The sequence below is a fragment of the Astyanax mexicanus genome, chromosome 25 (genome assembly GCF_023375975.1).
Source record: "Astyanax mexicanus isolate ESR-SI-001 chromosome 25, AstMex3_surface, whole genome shotgun sequence".
NCBI classification, from domain to species: Eukaryota; Metazoa; Chordata; class Actinopteri; order Characiformes; family Acestrorhamphidae; genus Astyanax; species Astyanax mexicanus.
In genome coordinates this window covers 10,257,239-10,275,218 of record NC_064432.1, presented here as the reverse complement: position 1 = coordinate 10,275,218, position 17,980 = coordinate 10,257,239, and the positions used below count along the sequence as shown (strand labels likewise).

Below are 17,980 nucleotides of genomic sequence, written 5' to 3'. Positions count from 1 at the left end.
GAGAGTATAGGGTAGTTGAGTAATATAGGGGGTATAGTGTAGTATTTGGAGTATAGGGTAGTCTGGAGAGTATAGGGTAGTTGAGTAATATAGGGAGTATAGGGTAGTATTGAGAGTATAGGGTAGTATAGGAAGTAAAGGGTAGTATGGAGAATAAAGGGTAGTTGAGTTATTTAGGGAATATAGGGTAGTATAAGGAGTGATATAGGAAGCACAGGGAAGTATTAGGAGTAAAGGGTCATACAGGGCAGTAGAGGCGAGTATAGGGTGGTATAGAAGAGCATAGGGCAGTATAGAGAAGTATAGGGGAGTCTGGGGAGTAAAGGGTGTTTGAGTAATAAAGCAAGTATATGGAGTATAGGGTAGTATGGAGAGTATAGGGTAGTTGAGTAATATAGGGAGTACAGGGTAGTATTGGGAGTAAAGGGTCATATAGAGTAGGATATGTGAGTTCAGGGTAATATGGAGAGTAAAGGAGAGTGTAGTAGTATAGGGTAGTATTGAAAGTTAAGGGTAGTACATGGGAGTATAGGGTAAAAGAGGCAAGTATAGGGAGTATGGGACACTATAGGGAGTATAGGGTAATATAGGAAACTACAGTGTAGTTTGGGGAGTAAAGGGTAGTATAGGTTTGTACAGGGCAATGTAGTGAAGTATAGGTTAATCTGGAGTAGTATAAGGAAGTATTAGGAGTAAAGGGTAGTTTGGGCGAGTATAGAGTAATCTGGGGTAGTATAGTGTATTAAAGGGGAGTGTAGGGTAGTATAGAGAGTATAGAGTAGTTGAATAATATAGGAAGTATAGGGTAGTATGGAGAGTATAGGGCAGTTGAGTAATATGGGTAGTATAGGGAAGTGTTGGGAGTAAAGGGTGGTGTAGGCATAGTATAGGGAGTATAAAGCATTATGTAGAGGGTAGTTAAGTAATATAGGTAGTATAGGGTAGTATTTGCAGTATAGGGTAGTCTGGAAAGTATAGGGTAGTTGAGTAATATAGGGGGTATAGCATAGTATTTGGAGTATAGGGTAGTCTGGAGAGTACAGGGTAGTTGAGTAATATAGGGAGTATAGTGTAGTATTTGGAGTATAGTGTAGTCTGGAGAGTATAGGGTAGTCTGGAGAGTACAGGGTAGTTGAGTAATATAGGGAGTATATGGTAGTATTGAGAGTATAGGGTAGTATAGGAAGTAAAGGGTAGTATGGAAAGTATAGGGTAGTTGAGTAATATAGGGAGTATAGCGTAGTATTCGGAGTATAGTGTAGTCTGGAGAGTATAGGGTAGTTGAGTAATACAGGTAGTATAGGGTAGTATTTGAAGTATATGGTAGTCTGGAGAGTATAGGGTAGTTGAGTAATATAGGGAGTATAGGGTAGTATTGAGAGCATAGGGTAGTCTGGAGAGTATAGGGTAGTTGAGTAATACAGGTAGTGTAGGGTAGTATTTGGAGTATATGGTATTCTGGAGAGTATAGGGTAGTTGAGTAATATAGGGGGTATAGTGTAGTATTTGGAGTATAGGGTAGTCTGGAGAGTATAGGGTAGTTGAGTAATATAGGGAGTATATGGTAGTATTGAGAGTATAGGGTAGTATAGGAAGTAAAGGGTAGTATGGAGAATAAAGGGTAGTTGGGTTATTTAGGGAATATAGGGTAGTATAAGGAGTAAATGATAGTTGGGTGATATAGGAAGTACAGGGAAGTATTAGGAGTAAAGGGTTATACAGGGCAGTAGAGGCGAGTATATGGTGATATAGAAGAGCATAGGGCAGTATAGAGAAGTATAGGGGAGTCTGGGGAGTAAAGGATGTTTGAGTAATAAAGCAAGTATATGGAGTATAGGGTAGTATGGAGAGTATAGGGTAGTTGAGTAATATAGGGAGTACAGGGTAGTATTGGGAGTAAAGGGTCATATAGAGTAGGGTATGTGAGTTCAGGGTAATATGGAGAGTAAAGGAGAGTGTAGTATTATAGGATAGTATTGAAAGTTAAGGGTAGTACAGGGGAGTATAGGGTAAAAGAGGCAAGTATAGGGAGTATGGGACACTATAGGGAGTATAGGGTAGTATAGGAAACTAGAGTGTAGTTTGGGGAGTAAAGGGTAGTATAGGTTTGTACAGGGCAATGTAGTCAAGTATAGGTTAATCTGGAGTAGTATAAGGAAGTATTAGGAGTAGTTTGGGCGAGTATTCTTAGGTAGTATAGTGTATTTAAGGGGAGTGTAGGGTAGTATAGAGAGTATAGAGTAGTTGAATAATATAGGAAGTATAGGGTAGTATGGAGAGTATAGGGCAGTTGAGTAATATGGGTAGTATAGGAAAGTATTGGGAGTAAAAGGGTGGTGTAGGCGTAGTATAGGGAGTATAAAGCATTATGTAGAGTAGAGGGTAGTTAAGTAATGTAGGTAGTATAGGGTAGTATTTGGAGTATAGGGTAGTCTGGAGAGTATAGGGTAGTTGAGTAATATAGGTAGTATAGGGTAGTATTTGGAGTATAGGGTAGTTGAGTAATATAGGTAGTATAGGGTAGTATTTGGAGTATAGGGTAGTCTGGAGAGTATAGAGTAGTTGAGTAATATAGGGAGTACAGGAAAGTATCATACAGACAAGGGTACTATGTAAGACTATAGGGCAGTATAGAGAAGTACATGGCACTATAGGGGGTATAGGGTAGTTTTGGTAGTATAGGGTAGTATTGGCAACTACAGTGTAGTTTGGGGAATAAAGGGTAGTGTAGGTTTTACAGGGTAATGTAGGCAAGTATAGGTTAATCTGGGGTAGTATACTTTAGTATTGGAAGTAAAGGGTAGAATAGGCAAGTATATGGTAGTCTGGGGTAGTCGAGTGTATCAAAGGGGAGCATAAGGTAGTATGGAGAGTGTCGGGTAGTATTGGAAATATATTGGGTATTATAAAGAGTATAGGCTAGTCTGGGAAAGTAGAGGGTATTAAAAGGAGTATAGAGTACTACAGGAAATATAGGGAGTATGGGGGGAGACGAAACCCCTTAAACATCACATTTTTAACAACACATTTTTTTATCTACCAATTATTTGATATTTATTTACTGTTACTCTTTGTGCAATAATACTGGTCACACCCTACCTACCGGCACTAGATGTATATATATTTTCCTTTACTATACATACATTTTTAATCTTTATATATTTACTGTATTTTTTTGTATACAAAGTTTTATTATTATTTGTATATTGTATATATTTTCATGATCTGTTTCTCTCTCCTTTCCTCTTTACTGCTGTAACATTGCAAATTTCCCCATTGTAGGATTGATAAAGGATGATCTTATCTTATCTTATCTTATCTTACACAGCTGAAAGAATTCTGAATGGAAGAATAGGAAAACTTACACTTGGCCTGAGCTGTCCATGCCAACAGAATCAGGCCAATATCAAATCCACATTTAATTAAGGATCCTTTAGCTTCCATGTTACGTGGCAAAAGTCACGGGACACAGTGGTTGCAGGATAAGCACATTGATATTAGACTATAGTAGTAATAAAGCGAGTTGTATAACAAAAACCCTAGAAAACTAGATCAACCGAAAAAAAGAAACTAGGACAGAACCCGTCTTTGACCTGACATGAGTTTAATCACCAGTAGAATGAGGGTCATCTTTTTTTTTTTTTCATCAGGCAGATACAGACAGCTGGAGAAAATCATATTTCATATTTCATAAGGAGGTGAACGGGGGAAGACAGGACCTTGGCACATGAAGAGATACTCACACCAAAAAACAGTCAAAAAAAGTCACGGAGCCATGGGTGTGTAGGGTACACACACACACACACTCATATACACACACACACACACACAGTATATTCACTCAATGACAAAATAAAACAGTTACGCACCCTGGATTGCTGCCATACTCAACATTCTGTTACTAAAAAGGCTCTTTTGAGTAGTGCACCTCCTGGTGAGAGACCGCTGACTGCTAGACATGCCTTTACGATGCACATCATGCGGTCATGTGTGTTGAATCTTATGGGAGGGCTTTCCACTGGCATTTTTCAGCAGGATAATGCTCACCCACATACAGCAAGGGTTTCCCAGGGACCAATCAAGCATTTTTGTGACCAGCTGGAATGGCAGCTCTAGACAAATTAGGAGAACACTTCAGTTTCTGAATCAGTTTCTCTGATTTTGCTATTTATAGGTAGATGTTTGAGTAAAATGAAAATTTTAGTTTTTTTTCTACGAACAACGAACAACATTTCTCCCAAATTCCAAATAAAAAATATTGTCATCTAGAGCATTTATTTGCAGAAAATGAGAAATGGCTGAAAAAACAAAAAAGATGCAGAGCTCAGAGTTCATATTCATAAAGTTTTAAGAGTTCAGAAATCAATATTTGGTGGAATAACCCTGGTTTTGGATCACAGTTTTCGTGCATCTTGGCATCACGTTCTCCTCCACCAGTCTTACACACTGCTTTTGGGTAACTTTATGCTTTACACAAAAATTCAAGCAGTTCAGTTTGGTTTGATGGCTTGTGATCATCCATCTTCCTCTTGATTATATTCCAGAAACTCATCATTTTTAAGTGGCCTCTTATTTTTTCCAGAGCTGTCTATATATATTATCTTACTCGTCAGACACTCGTTTTTTTTATTGCAAACTGTAATCTAGCATCCAGATCAGCGCATCCCCTCAAAAAGGAACTGTTTGCACCTATGTGTGTGTGTGTATATAAGTATATGTGTGTAAATTTGTGTGCAGGAAAAGAAGGGAAATTTCAGGTCAGTCTCTCTCTTTTTTTTTTTACGATGAATGTTCAAGTTCATGAAACTCAATATCAAATAAAATACATTAATAATTCCAAAAAATCAAAGCAAAAAAAAAAGAAATTAAACAAACAAACAAACAAACAATGACAACAACAAAGATTGTTATCTACATAAACATAGTCATGTGCAAGAATATAGATTTTGGTTCTAAGGCAATAGTTGTTGTTTTTTTTTTTTCCATGACAGTGGTGCATTGTCAATGTTGAGAATGGGTCGTGTTCCAATATTCAAGCAGCGTTTTTTTTTTTTTTTCCCCTCAACTCCACCTCTCCGTCACACGCCGAGCGGCCGGAGCGTTGCCTTATGGGATTTGTAGTTCTGAAACATCGAGTAGCACCATTTTGATATTAGGATAGTTCCCTTCTGCAGCGATTGCCTTTACGTCTCCTTGCCGTCTTTTCTTTCTTCAAAAAGGATTTCCGGCTGCAGGGCGTCGTCCTAGTGGACGCTCTAGTAGTAGTAGTAAAAGTTGCTGAGTTCCCTGCGAACGAGTTGGCTTTTTAAAGCTCAGTCCGCTCGTATTGTTCGTCGCGAAGCCCACTGGTTGGAAAGCGTCAGTTCGTTTAGTGAGCACAAAAGGTCGAAAAAACAGTCTTTTTTTTTTCATTTTCTGTTCCGTTTTCGCTCCCTCTGTGTTAAGTGCATGTTAAGCGCACGGGATCATGGGGGTTGTAGTACAGTAGGTTTGTGTATGTTGGGGGAGGGGGCGGGTAGTCATCACAACCGTAACAAGCACTTTTTTTTTATACACAAGGCTTTGCTTCCAGTTTACACTTTGCACTTTTTAGTCCACTGCAACCTCGGATGAGAAAAACTCAACTCTCTTTGAACTTGCATACACTCATATACATAGACATACAGTACACACACACACTTTCTCTCTCTCTCACAAACACACACACACTTGCAACTTGCAAAAAAACAAAAAATTTCTCCCTAATTAACCCACCCACTCAATAGGACTCTCCCTGCATTACTTGTAATAATTCCGACACAAGGAAGATCAGGACGAGTCAAGATCATCACCTATAGCCAACTGTTGCCAATGCAGCACTCAGAGGTTTGGAGGTTTGGAGGATTCCCAGCTCTGATACATAAGCCAACAGATGCCTGTGCTCACCAGCATCATGATGGGACTCATAAAGGGGAGAGTGCGCCATCTACCAATACAGAAAGAGCATGGTCAATTGTGCTCTCTCTCAGACTCTGGCTGCTGATAACGAAGGAAAATTGTAAATGACCTAGTATGCAGAGACTTAAATGAATTCAATGTCACTAGGCAGCTACCAATGTGCCTAGGGCACTGAAAAAAAAGATCCATTGGAAAAAAAACTAGACAGAATATATGTAAATTAACATATTACATTCAGCAAAACAAATAAATGTGGAGTAAGCCAATGGGGTAAGCAATCTTTTCTTAGTAAGATTTATTTAAAGAAAGTCTATTTTCTGGTCACGTTGTAACACAAAGGGGACGTCCCCAAACTGTTCCAACAAAGACATTAAGCGGTCCTTATACTGGAACTAAGGGTCTGAGTCTAGTTGAAAAACAACCTCATAGCATAGCATTTACAATTGGCTCAATGCAGTCAGACAAGTACTGTCCTCCTGGCAGAGAAGCATGATTCGTCACTCCACAGAATATCTTTAAATTAAGACGTATATGCTTATATCTGCCAATAGGATAAGCAAATTTTTCTAAGTAAGATTTCTTTTTTTAAAAATCGCAAAGTCTCAAAATGAGTGAAGTCAATTTTTGCCTTAAATTTGGACACATCAATCAGAATAACTTGATTAATTGACTGATTTATTACTACTTGTGTTTATTTTAAGCTCAAATTACTCAAAATGATCAAGATGATTAAGAAGATTCCCAGCACTGATTGATCAGCCAACAGATACTCATTCCAACCAACATCACAGTAAGAGTGATGAAGGAGAGAGCGCCAACTATTGTACCCTCCTATAGAGAGCATGGTCAATTGTGCTCTCTCGGACTCCGGCTGCTGATGGCGAAGCAGAATGACCCAAGGAAGTCAACTGACCGCACGATGGAGTTTTAGTCTGCAGAGCCAATTCATTGTCATTAGGCAGCTACCAATCTGCTCAAAGAAAGCTTAGAGGATTTCCAATCTCCTAGCCTAAGGGCAAGAGCACCGTCTGCCCACCCAGAGAGAGCAATGGTGCTCTCTCGGACTCTGGCTGCTGATAACAAAGGAAAATGACCGTTGGAACTCACGGTCAGATTCCTGTGTTGACCAACATCACGTTGGGACTCATGAGGGGAGAGAGCGCCATCTACCCACCCAGAGAGAGCAATGGTCCACTGTGCCCCCTTTGGAATCCGGCTGCTGATAACAAAGGAAAATGACCATTGGAAATCATGGTCAGATGCCTGTGCTGACCAGCCTCACAATGGTACTCATGAGGGGAGGGAGCGCCATCTACCCACCCAGAGGGCGCAATGGTCAACTGTGCTCTCTCAGACTCCGGCTGCTGATGGCGAAGCATTGATGACCAACTCATGATCCTTGAGTCATAGTGTCAGCGTCTTAGTCTAACCGATTTAGATTTGATTTAGGGTTTTAGCGATATCAGTATTCTTGCATTTCATCATTGCACACAAACACACACATACACACACATGTAAACAGTCACAATTACACACAGTACGTAACATTAAAGCGATAAAGCATCCATTCCCCTTGTTTCTTGTGTCTTATAGGAAACCCTAAATCCAATCACTTACACACACACATATGCCTAAAGGAGAATATGCACACCAATACACACACGCTTTCGACACACACACACACACACAAACACATTTTAGCTGAGGTATAGTGTGGCAACAGCAGCTCAAATTCTTGGAAGCAGGCTTTCCATGTCGTCTTGAACTTGTAAAGTTAGGAATATAAAACTCGCGTAAATACACACTCACGTAAACATACACACACACGCACTTTCTTTTTCTTGCACACACACACACACAAACAAACAAACATACACTCTTTCACAGGCTTATAGTAAATGTCCCCACTCTTCATTTCTTAATGTCTGTCTTCACGTAGAGATGAGTGCAGCTTGGAATCTGCTCAGAACCGTCTCGCAGATATATTACTGTATATAGTATACACATATATATGTAAATGAAGAGAGGAGTGTGTGATACTGGCCCCAGTCAGAGAGCAACACAGCCCCCAACCACTTCTGTCCAATCAAGCATCTGTGGGCGGAGCTTCCCCGAGTCTCAGGGGCGTCTGATTGGAGCTTGCAGAGTCCAATGGGCAGCAGTCTCAAACGTGTCCGGACGTGGAAGGATGCGAGGAGGTAAATCCAGTGCGGGGAATCGTGGCGATCGAGGGTTTGGCTGAAATTCCTCGGGACGGTAGTACGACGGCTCCTTTGGTGTTGTTCCGTTTCGTTCCCTTCTCGTTGGAGGTGGCATGCGTGCGAGTGCATGTGCGACAGCGTTACTTGTGCATGTGCAGCGCCTCCTGAAACTTGGTGCTGGTGTAGCGGATGTGGAAGCCCTTCTTGCTGATGGTGTCGTCGCTGTGGAAGTGAATCAACACGGTGTCGCCCGCCGAGTACAGTTCTTCACGAGGCTGGAGAAAGAACCAAAAGAGAGAAAAAGGTATTACTATGTTTTGTCCAAACTTGTGGTAGAATTCATCTATTAAAGTTACCGAAGTCACAACTAGAGACAATGATATTCTTGTATTCTATTAAGCCCCAAAAGATCCAAATTGCAGGCTAGAAAAAGTAAGTGAACATTTTCCTGCTTAAAAACTGGACGCAACGTGACCACTGACCTCAAGTGTTTGATAGGTTCTTTACAGTCATACACTAAATTGCCAAATGTGTATTTGAACTTGGGTGATATCCAATTCTTAAACCATAGGGTTTGTGCTCTCCACAAGGTTTAGGAGTGTGTTTATGGGACTTTTCGACCGATCTTCGAGAAAAAGCACATTTGTGAGGTCAGACACTGGTGTTTTTCTTTCTTTCTTTGAGGTCAAGACTCGAGGCTGTGCAGGCCAGTCAAGTTCTTGCTCTACACCAAACTCGCTCATCCTTCCTCATGTCTTTACAGAAAGGGGACGTCCCCAAACTGTTCCAGCAAAGTTGGGGGCATGCCATTGTCCAAAATCTTTTGGTATGCTGAAGCATTAAGAGTTCTTTTCAGTGGTACTAAGGGTCTGAGTCTAGCTGAAAAACAACCCCATAGCATTATCCCCCCTCCACCAAACTTTACAGTTGGCAAAATGCATTAAGACAAGTACTGTTTTCCTGTTTTCTTTCTTACCCCAGAGCCGCAGAATCGTCCGAGTTTGTGGGCTGAAGTGTCGTGGCCGTCATACAGCTCGATGTAGTCGTAGCCACAGTCGGCCTCCTCCTCCACCTCGAAGGTGGTGAAGGTCAGCTCGATGCTGTAACCAGCTTCGGCCGTGATCAACCACTCGCAGTCCGTGTGGCCTGGGTAGTTGTTGTCCCCAAACTGGGCATGAGAATACAGGTTCTTCTGCCGGGCCTCTGCTTTCAGCCTGCCTCCACACTCTACACACACACACACATATAAACAAACACACACATTAATAAAGTGATAGCTATTAAATAATTTGCGTTCTGTTACATACTGATTAAATTCCTTTTTACTTAGAATTGTCTTAAGCTGGAGTCAATAGAGCAAATACAGATGCATCTAAAACAATTTGAATATCATTGAAAAGTTGCTTTATTTCAGTAATTCAGTTCAAAACGTGAAACTCATTAAAGTTGACGCATGAAGCTTGCTTCCCTCTGCTGACAACTTTTATGGAGATGCAGATTTCATTTTTCAGCAGGACTTGTTATTCACATATTAATAAGACTATTCTAATTTCCAGAGACACTGATTTTTGGGTTTTCATTGGCTGTAAGTCATAATCTGTATGCACCTGTATAATGACAATGGTGATAATTGTGGGTGGAGGGAAATTAAAAGGAACAGTAAAACATTGTTTGTACAGAAATGCACTTCCGTAAATGTTATCTATACTCTTTCAATAAAAATTCGATTACAAACAAACCCCTGAGGGATGCTGCAAAATATGCAAAACTAATTGCATAATGGTTAATGGATTTCTACAATAGAAATGATTGAAAACATATAATAAACCAGAGTCACTGTTCAACCGTAGCTCTGCAGGCAGTCATGTTATCCACTAGAGGGCGGTGTTACCTATGTATTTAGGGAGAGTTTTAGGTTATGAGAAAGACCTTATACAGCTCTGGAAAAAAAATAAGAGATCACTTCAGTTCCTGAATCAGTTTCTCTGATTTTGCTATTTGTAGGTAGATGTTTGAGTCAAATGAACATTGTTGTTTTATTCTATAAACTACAGACAACATTTCTCCCAAATTCCAAATAAAAATGTTGTCATTTAGAGCTTTTATTTGCAAAAAAAAAAATAAAATCATATTCATAAAGTTTTAAAAGTAGAGACATCAATATTTGGTGCAATAACCCTGGTTTTAAATTACAGTTTTCATGCATCTTGGCATCATGTTCTCCTCCACCAGTCTTACACACTGCTTTTGGATAACTTTATGCCTTTACTCCTGGTGCAAAAATTCAACCAGTTCAGCTTGGTTTGATGGCTTGTGATCATCCATCTTCCTCTTGATTATGTTTTAATTCGGTAAAATCAAAGAAACTCATTATTTTTAAGTGCTCTCTTATTTTTTTCAGAGCTGTAGGTCCTCTAAGTTAGATAGATAGCTCTAGAGATAACTATAGCTAGGCATGTCACGATAAGTATGTTTTTGTGGGATAATACAGTATATTGTCCCTAAAATAAACACAATTGTAAGACCATTAAAATTTTGTTCCACTAATACAATGATTATACAGTAGCAACTTTTAGAGTATTAGCTATTAGAGAGAGGTGAGTACTATTTCCTGCACCTTTAAAAGACTCTTAGAAACGAAAGAAAACTGCTGCTACAAGAAGATTCAGGTCTGGCTGACCCACATGGCAACAGTTTTAGCCTTTAGCTCAGCTTAACATGATTAGACTAAGTCTCAGTTTAGTCTGAGACCAAAGAAATAGGGGTGTTCTAAAACTTTTGACCAGTATTGTTCACACGCAAAAACACATACTCATGCTAAGCACATACTGACCTGTGGAGTGTGTGGCCTGGAAGCCCTTGCGCTGTACTGAGGCGTCAGAGATGAAGCGGAGGTACATCTTGTTGCCGGTGGAGATAAGAGGTTCCGGGATCTTGCTTCCACAGAGGCGACTCAGAATAGACGATTTGTCCGATTCGCCGTCAAAGGCCTCCAGGTGATCGTACGCACATTCCTGGTGCTGCTCGATCTCGAACTCGTTAAACGTCTGCAAGAGGAGAGACCAGAACGACAGAGATGCATAAACTTGCTAGGCACATGTTCTTCTCCACCAGTCTTACACACTGCTTTTGGATAGCTTTATGCCTTTACTCCTGGTGCAACTCCAGCTTGGTTTGATGGCTTATTTATTTTCCCAGAGCTGTATACCTAAAATTTCTTCTCTAGAGTTCTTTGCCATGAGATGACATTGAATATCTATCTAGTGGCCAGTGTAAGAGAATTGTGCCCAAAACACCAAACCAAGGAGGGATAAAGAGACAACTGGACACAACTTGGACATGTTCACTGTGAGATGTACATACTTGTGTTGCCAGATATTTGGACATTAATGCCTAAATCTATACTGATATACCGTAAGCTGTGCACTGCCTACTCTAAGTTGTATCCAGGTTTCATTTCTACATTGTCTGGACCCAGTCTGTGGTCTAGGCTAATTCTAGGTATTGGTGGAAACACCTGGAAGGCTCTGGAAGGCTGAATTTTGTCTGTCATCCTTTCGATTACCAGAGTTTATGTGCCTCCCTGACCTGATTCATCAGCCTTTACTCAGCTGCTCTCTCAGCACTGAGCCATTAAAAGTCACTTAACACCCACACCCGGGCCTCAGCGGGTGTCCTGACAGTGCGAGGGTCAGCCTCACTGCCGCTGTGATCTGCTGTCCCACAGGAAGTGACTAACAGTCCTGTTCCCTTTGATCAGGGAAGGATGGACCCAGAAGCTCTGCGCTAACATGCCTCTCCTGACCTCTCTGATCAGGGGGGCCTTCCTGCATAGAACTCTAGAGTCTGATACACTACTGTAAGGTAAAATCTGTGGTATCACTTTATTAGGTGGGTCCATTTTACAGTAAAAAATAATATTTGATTTAGTGTCGATTTTGCAGGTTTTCCCACCTACAAAGAATGAAGAGGTCTGCAATTTGTTATAGGTACACTTCAAGGAATGATGTGTACAACCCCAAGAACATCGTCCCAACCGTGAAACATGAGGCCGGAAGCCTCATGGATCGTGGTTGGGTCTTCCAGCATGACAATGACCTGAAACACACAGCCAGGGCAACTAAGGAGTAGCTCCATAAGAAGCATTTCTAGGTCCTGGTGTGGCCTAGCCAGTCTCCAGACCTATTTTCCCCCACTTTAGATGCTTCATAGATGCTCACCGAACATTCAACTACCCATTTAATTGAATGTCTATTAAATGCAACTAAACCCTAAGTTGAATGTAAGTGATTCTGTATAGAACCTAATTCTAAGCCTTACTTAAGGCTTACCTGAGCCATGAATCAACCCTTAAACCTTAAACCCTAATCCAAACCTAAACCTAGAGCTTAAATCTAACCCTAAAGTTTGTTTTTCACTGTTAAGGTTACAGTTTAGCTTTTTTTAGAGTTGGATGTAGGGTTTCATTCAGTAGAGAATCATTTATGTATGTTTACCATAGACTTCAGTAGCATTTAATGGACTTTGGGCCTTATTTTGCAATATATGCAAGGCGCATTGTGATGCTCATTGCTATCTTACAACCTGCCAACATTTTGTTTTTCTTCATGCTTTATTTAAATAGCAATGGTTCACGTGAATATACCTATGCCGATGGGTGTGGTGGTCTGGTAATGAAGTGTGTTTAGGAAAATCGCTGTTTTACTTGGTGTATCTTGGCTATGGAAAACACAGGTGCACCACTGACTCAAATTAACTTAGGCAGACCTCAACAGCCAGACGTTCATTGCTATCTTGGCAGTGAATTGCCAACACAGGCACATTCCCAATCTGCTGTGGAATTGTCTCTACTGCACAGGCAAGACTTTCTACTAGTTGAGCATCTATTGTTCTACTGCGCATTGCTGTGATTTTTGATTGAATATAGTGACAACAGATGAAGATCACCACCCTCAACACCTCAACCTTGACTCCCCAACTCATCCCATCCAAAAGTATTGGTTGGAGGAGCACCATCATTCCAGAGAACACACTTCCAGTTGTGTTTGTTTATCTGTTTCAAAGAGTCCTATTCTTTTGACCCAGGACAAGAAGGGGGGTCAACTAGGGGTGGGACAAAATATTGATATTGCGATATGCAGTATTGTATAGTTTTTTTTTTATTTGCGATAATTTACACACAATATGTGGTGTCAAATATTGATATTTTTCTAGAAACATAGGCAATCTAACCTCCATTAGACTCGTCCCCCAGTTTGCAGTTTACAGTTACTATCTTTTTAGTCCATGTAGTGGCACTAATTAAATAAATGGGGTAAACCTGCCGTTTTTTGAATTTTGTGAAACTTACACTAATAAATCCAGATTTCCAGAGTATTTTATACTCTTCAGTAACACAGATATCATCAAGTATTGTAGAGAATGTCTTATGATGTATTGTGATATCATCGAAATTTGAGGGATTATGTATACCTCATACTATTTTGTGCACCAATCCATTCCCTAATTATATACTATACCACTATCTGGCTAAAATATCAAGACACCTGCTTGTTGTTAATTGGTTCTCCTGAACTTAAGGGTTAGATTTCTAATAGACAATTAATATAGAAAATGACATTGTAAAATCTCAGTTCAACATGTGCTTCTTTCAGAAACACGTATTTTACAGGAATGTCCATGAAGTCTTCAACAAGACAATGCAAAACCACATGTTGCACACAATACAAAGGCAAGGCTGTGTAATTAAAGGGTAAAGGTACTGCACTGTCCTGTCTGTAGTCCTGACCTTTGCCCAATAGTATCCTTCCTAAGAATCATCCCCCAATTTGCAGTTTACACTGACTGTCTCTTTAGTCCAGGTAGTGGCGGTAAAGAAATAAATAGGTAAAGTCTGACACTAATAAATCTAGAATTCTTGGTACTTGCTTATTTAGGAGTATTTTATCCTCTTCATAACTTGTGATTTTATTGTTACTGTATGCAAAGTATTGTGATAATTTTGTTAATGTGAAGTGTTCAGTGATATATGTGCATGCCAATGCAAATGTATGTCAGAGTGTGCATGTGTGAGACGGTTTACAGGAGATTATATGTGTTTGTGTGTGTGTGTTTGTGAGAGAAAAAGTGAAACGGTGTGTGTGTGTGTGTGTGTGTGTGTGTGTGTGCACTGTCCTGAGCATTTGCCTGTAAACGTGAGCACTCCCTGATAGGATTAGGAGTGTGAGATGCCGCTGCTGATCTCGTGTTCTCAACACGCTCCTCTCTCTCTCTGTCTCTCTCTCTGTTGGTCGTCCTCTCCAGGTTAGTGAGGAGACACAACTTTAATCCAGCAGCATTTTACAACACTTCCCCCAGCCCTGTCCAAACCCGCGACAGCACACCAATCTACCCCTGTTCAATACCAAACACGTGAGTGACCATTCTCCGACCCGAGGCTTACATAAAAAAAAACATCTGTACACAAAACCTGCTCTGTGTTTTTCCCTGCTGACCATCTACTGTATAAATAAATAAAACTAATGAAATTTCATGAAAAAGCAAATAGCAATAATCATTAATCATACTTAAAGCAACATTTCTTAATATATATATATATATATTTTTTTTTTTTCCCAATTTATCTTGCCAAATTTTCCATTCATTCAACTACAAGATGCTTAACAGAAGGAGGGTGAAGGCTAGCACATGCATCCTACGATACATGTGAAGTCAGCCACTGCCTCTTTTCGAACTGATGCTGAGGCTCACAGATGCCTTGTGCTGATCGACATCACCATAGGATTGATGAGAGGAAAGACAACCATCTACCCACCCAGAGAGGGAGAGCAAGACCAATTGTGCTCTCTCAGGGCTCTGGCAGCTGACGGCAAGCTGCATCACTGGGATTCGAACCAGTGATCTTCCCAAACATAGTGGCAGCGCTACTGGAGTGGTCTACTGGACCACTCTGACCACTAAACCACTAAAAGTTTTTGAATGCTAAACCACATATATTCATAGTAAAAACAATGTGTTCTGGTAGGTCCTGGGTAGGTCATGAATTTATTTTAACAGTGCTATTCTCATCACGAATTTACCTTTGCAGTTCTATCCTATGGTCCTATCATGAGTTTATTGTACCTTAGTACTATTTTCATCATGAATTTACATGACCAGTGCTATCTCATCCTTCTATTATGAATTTACTTCAGTTGTGCCATGCCAGGTAACTTGAAATTTACACAGAGAAGCAAGAATTTTGGTATACAAACAAATGCTACGTCATAATAAGGCTAAGTTACCTATCTATCCAATAACCTAAAGTAACAGGACTATCCTAGTCCTGTACAGTTTATACCTTTCAGCTGGACACTCCGCCATAAGCTCTTTTCCAGCTGATGCCAAAAGCGCCCTCTGGTGTTACCATGATGCTACTAACACTGACAAAATATATAGCCTAATCCAGCCAGGCCAAGTTGTCAGTAAGGAGAGTTCTCAGAAGGTAAACTATCAGTCTACAGTCCGCAGTGTGGGACTACTTTGCAGTGGAACATGAAAATAGTACTAAACAATGTATTCATTGCTAGAGTAAGACATTGAACATCATTAGATAAAGTCACTTACGATTTTGATGCGGTGACCTGGCGTCGCTGTGATGTCCCAGGTGCATTCCTTTCTACTGGGGTATTTGTCAGGCCAGTTGGGGCTGCTGATGGTACCACTTGGGCTGTGGATTGTGTGTTCACACTCAGCTACAGACCATAAGGATTGGAGAAAACAAGGGAGGAGAAGAAAGAGAAAGAGAAGGAGGAAGCAAAGTCAGTCAAATTAATAATCCATCTGTAAATACCGGGGTTGGACAATGAAACTGAAACACCTGCTTTTAGACCACAATAATTTATTGTGGTGACAGACAGTTCTGGTGGAAACAGGAGAGATGTGGTGCACACTGAATTCTGCCGTGATTTGGGCAGCCGTGGTTTTATGTTTTTTGGATACAATCCGGGTTAGCAGCCGAACATCCTTTTCAGACAGCTTCCTCTTACAGCGTCCACAGTTAATCCTGTTGGATGTGGTTCGTCCTTCTTGGTGGTATGCTGACATTACCCTGGATACCGTGGCTCTTGATACATCACAAAGACTTGCTGTCTTGGTCACAGATGCGCCAGCAAGACGTGCACCAACAATTTGTCCTCTTTTGAACTCTGGTATGTGACCCATAATAATGTGAGCATTGCAATATTTTGAGCAAAACTGTGCTCTTACCCTGCTAATTGAACCTTCACACTCTGCTCTTACTGGTGCAATAATGTGCAATTAATGAAGATTGGCCACCATGCTGCTCCAGTTTAGCCATGAAACCTCTCACACTAAAATGACAAGTGTTTCAGTTTCATTGTCCAACCCCTGTACATAAAAAGTTTACAAAAATCACAATGAGCTATAGCAGGGGTTGCCCAGTCTACGTCCTGAAGATCTACCAGTCTTCAGGAATTTGGCTTTAACCCTAATCTAACACATCTGATCCAGGTGACAAAGGCCTACAGGGGCTTATAAGTATTAAAGCCAGGTGCATTGGATCTGAACTCTCCAGGGAAGCTGAGACCAGGACTGGGCAACTTTATGCTATCGTAAGCATAGTAGGGCTATGCGATTAATCGTATGTTTATTGTTATCACAATGGATTTTGACAATAAACACATTGAAAGAGCTTCAACGCCTTGAGTCCACCTACAAGCACGGTCAAACTGCATTACCCATGTCCAGCAACAGAGGGACGTGTTTGCAGACTGTTCTCATGTGACATAATAAGGCTATGGAGGCAATATAAAGTGAGTTAGAGTGAGGCAAACCAGATAGAACCAAGCAGAGCGAAAACGAGTGAGGTAGAGCAATGCAGAGGAAGGTAGAATGAGGTTAAGTGAGGTAAATGGATGTAGATGTGGTAGAGCAAAATAGAGTAAGGTAGAGCAATGTACAGAGAGGTAGAGGGAGTTATATGGAGGTAAAGTGAGGTAGAGCAAGGTAAAGTGAGGTAGAATGAGGTAAAGGGATGTAGATAAGGAAGAGTGATGTAGACGAAAGTTGAGTGAGGTAGAGGACGCTATATTGAGATATGTTGATGTAGAGTAAGGTAGAGCAAGGTAAAAGAGGTAGAGTGAGGTATAGCAAGGTAGAGTGAGGCAGAGTAAGATTTTGGCAGAGCAAAATAGAGTGAGGAAGAGGGAGGTAGAATGAGGTAGAGTGAGGTAAAGAGATGTAGATCAGGCAGAGTGAGGTAGAGCAAAGTAGAGTGAAGTAGAGGACGCTATATTGAGGTATAATGATGTAGAGTAAGGTAGAGCAAGGTAAAAGAGGTAGAGTGAGGCAGAGTAAGATTGGCAGAGCAAAATAGAGTGAGGAAGAGTGAGGTAGAGCAATGTAGATGAGGCAGAGTGAGGTAGAGCAAAGTACAATGAGGTAGAGCAAGGTACAGAGAGGTTGAGTGAGGTAGAGGGAGCTAATTGAAGGTAGAGTGAGGTAGAGGGAGCTATATGGAGGTAGAGTGAGGTAGAGGGAGCTATGTGGAGGTAGAATAAGGTAGAGCAGGGTAAAAGAGGTAGAGTGAGGCAGAGCAGGAGAGTGAAGTAACTAGGAAAACTAGGCATAGTGAAATGAGGAAGTGAGGAACAGTGAGGCAAAGCAATGCAGAGGCAGGTAGAATGAGGTAGAGTGACGTAAAGGGATGTATGTGAGGCAGAGTGAGGTAGAGCACAGTAAAGCGAGGTAGAGCATGATACAGAGATGTAGAGTGAGGTAGAGGAAGCTACAGTTGCAAGAAAAAGTATGTGAACCCTTTGGGACTACTTGGATTTCTACAT

The 17,980-nt window shown here is 40.8% G+C and overlaps 1 protein-coding gene across 2 annotated transcripts in view; it reads right to left on the bottom strand.

The window, feature by feature from the left end:
• Positions 1 to 3,585: 3,585 nt before the first annotated feature.
• The window catches only part of tll1 (tolloid-like 1), a 114,497-nt gene continuing 100,102 nt past the window's right edge, over positions 3,586 to 17,980 (bottom strand). For both annotated transcript variants that reach the window (XM_049472363.1, XM_049472362.1), the window contains exons 19-22: positions 15,744 to 15,871; positions 10,972 to 11,185; positions 9,115 to 9,365; positions 3,586 to 8,413 (exon numbers count right to left, since the gene is read on the bottom strand). In XM_049472363.1, the coding sequence (XP_049328320.1) occupies positions 8,279 to 8,413; positions 9,115 to 9,365; positions 10,972 to 11,185; positions 15,744 to 15,871 (728 nt within the window). In that variant the 3' untranslated portion in view covers positions 3,586 to 8,278. The remainder of the gene's footprint in view (positions 8,414 to 9,114; positions 9,366 to 10,971; positions 11,186 to 15,743; positions 15,872 to 17,980) is intronic.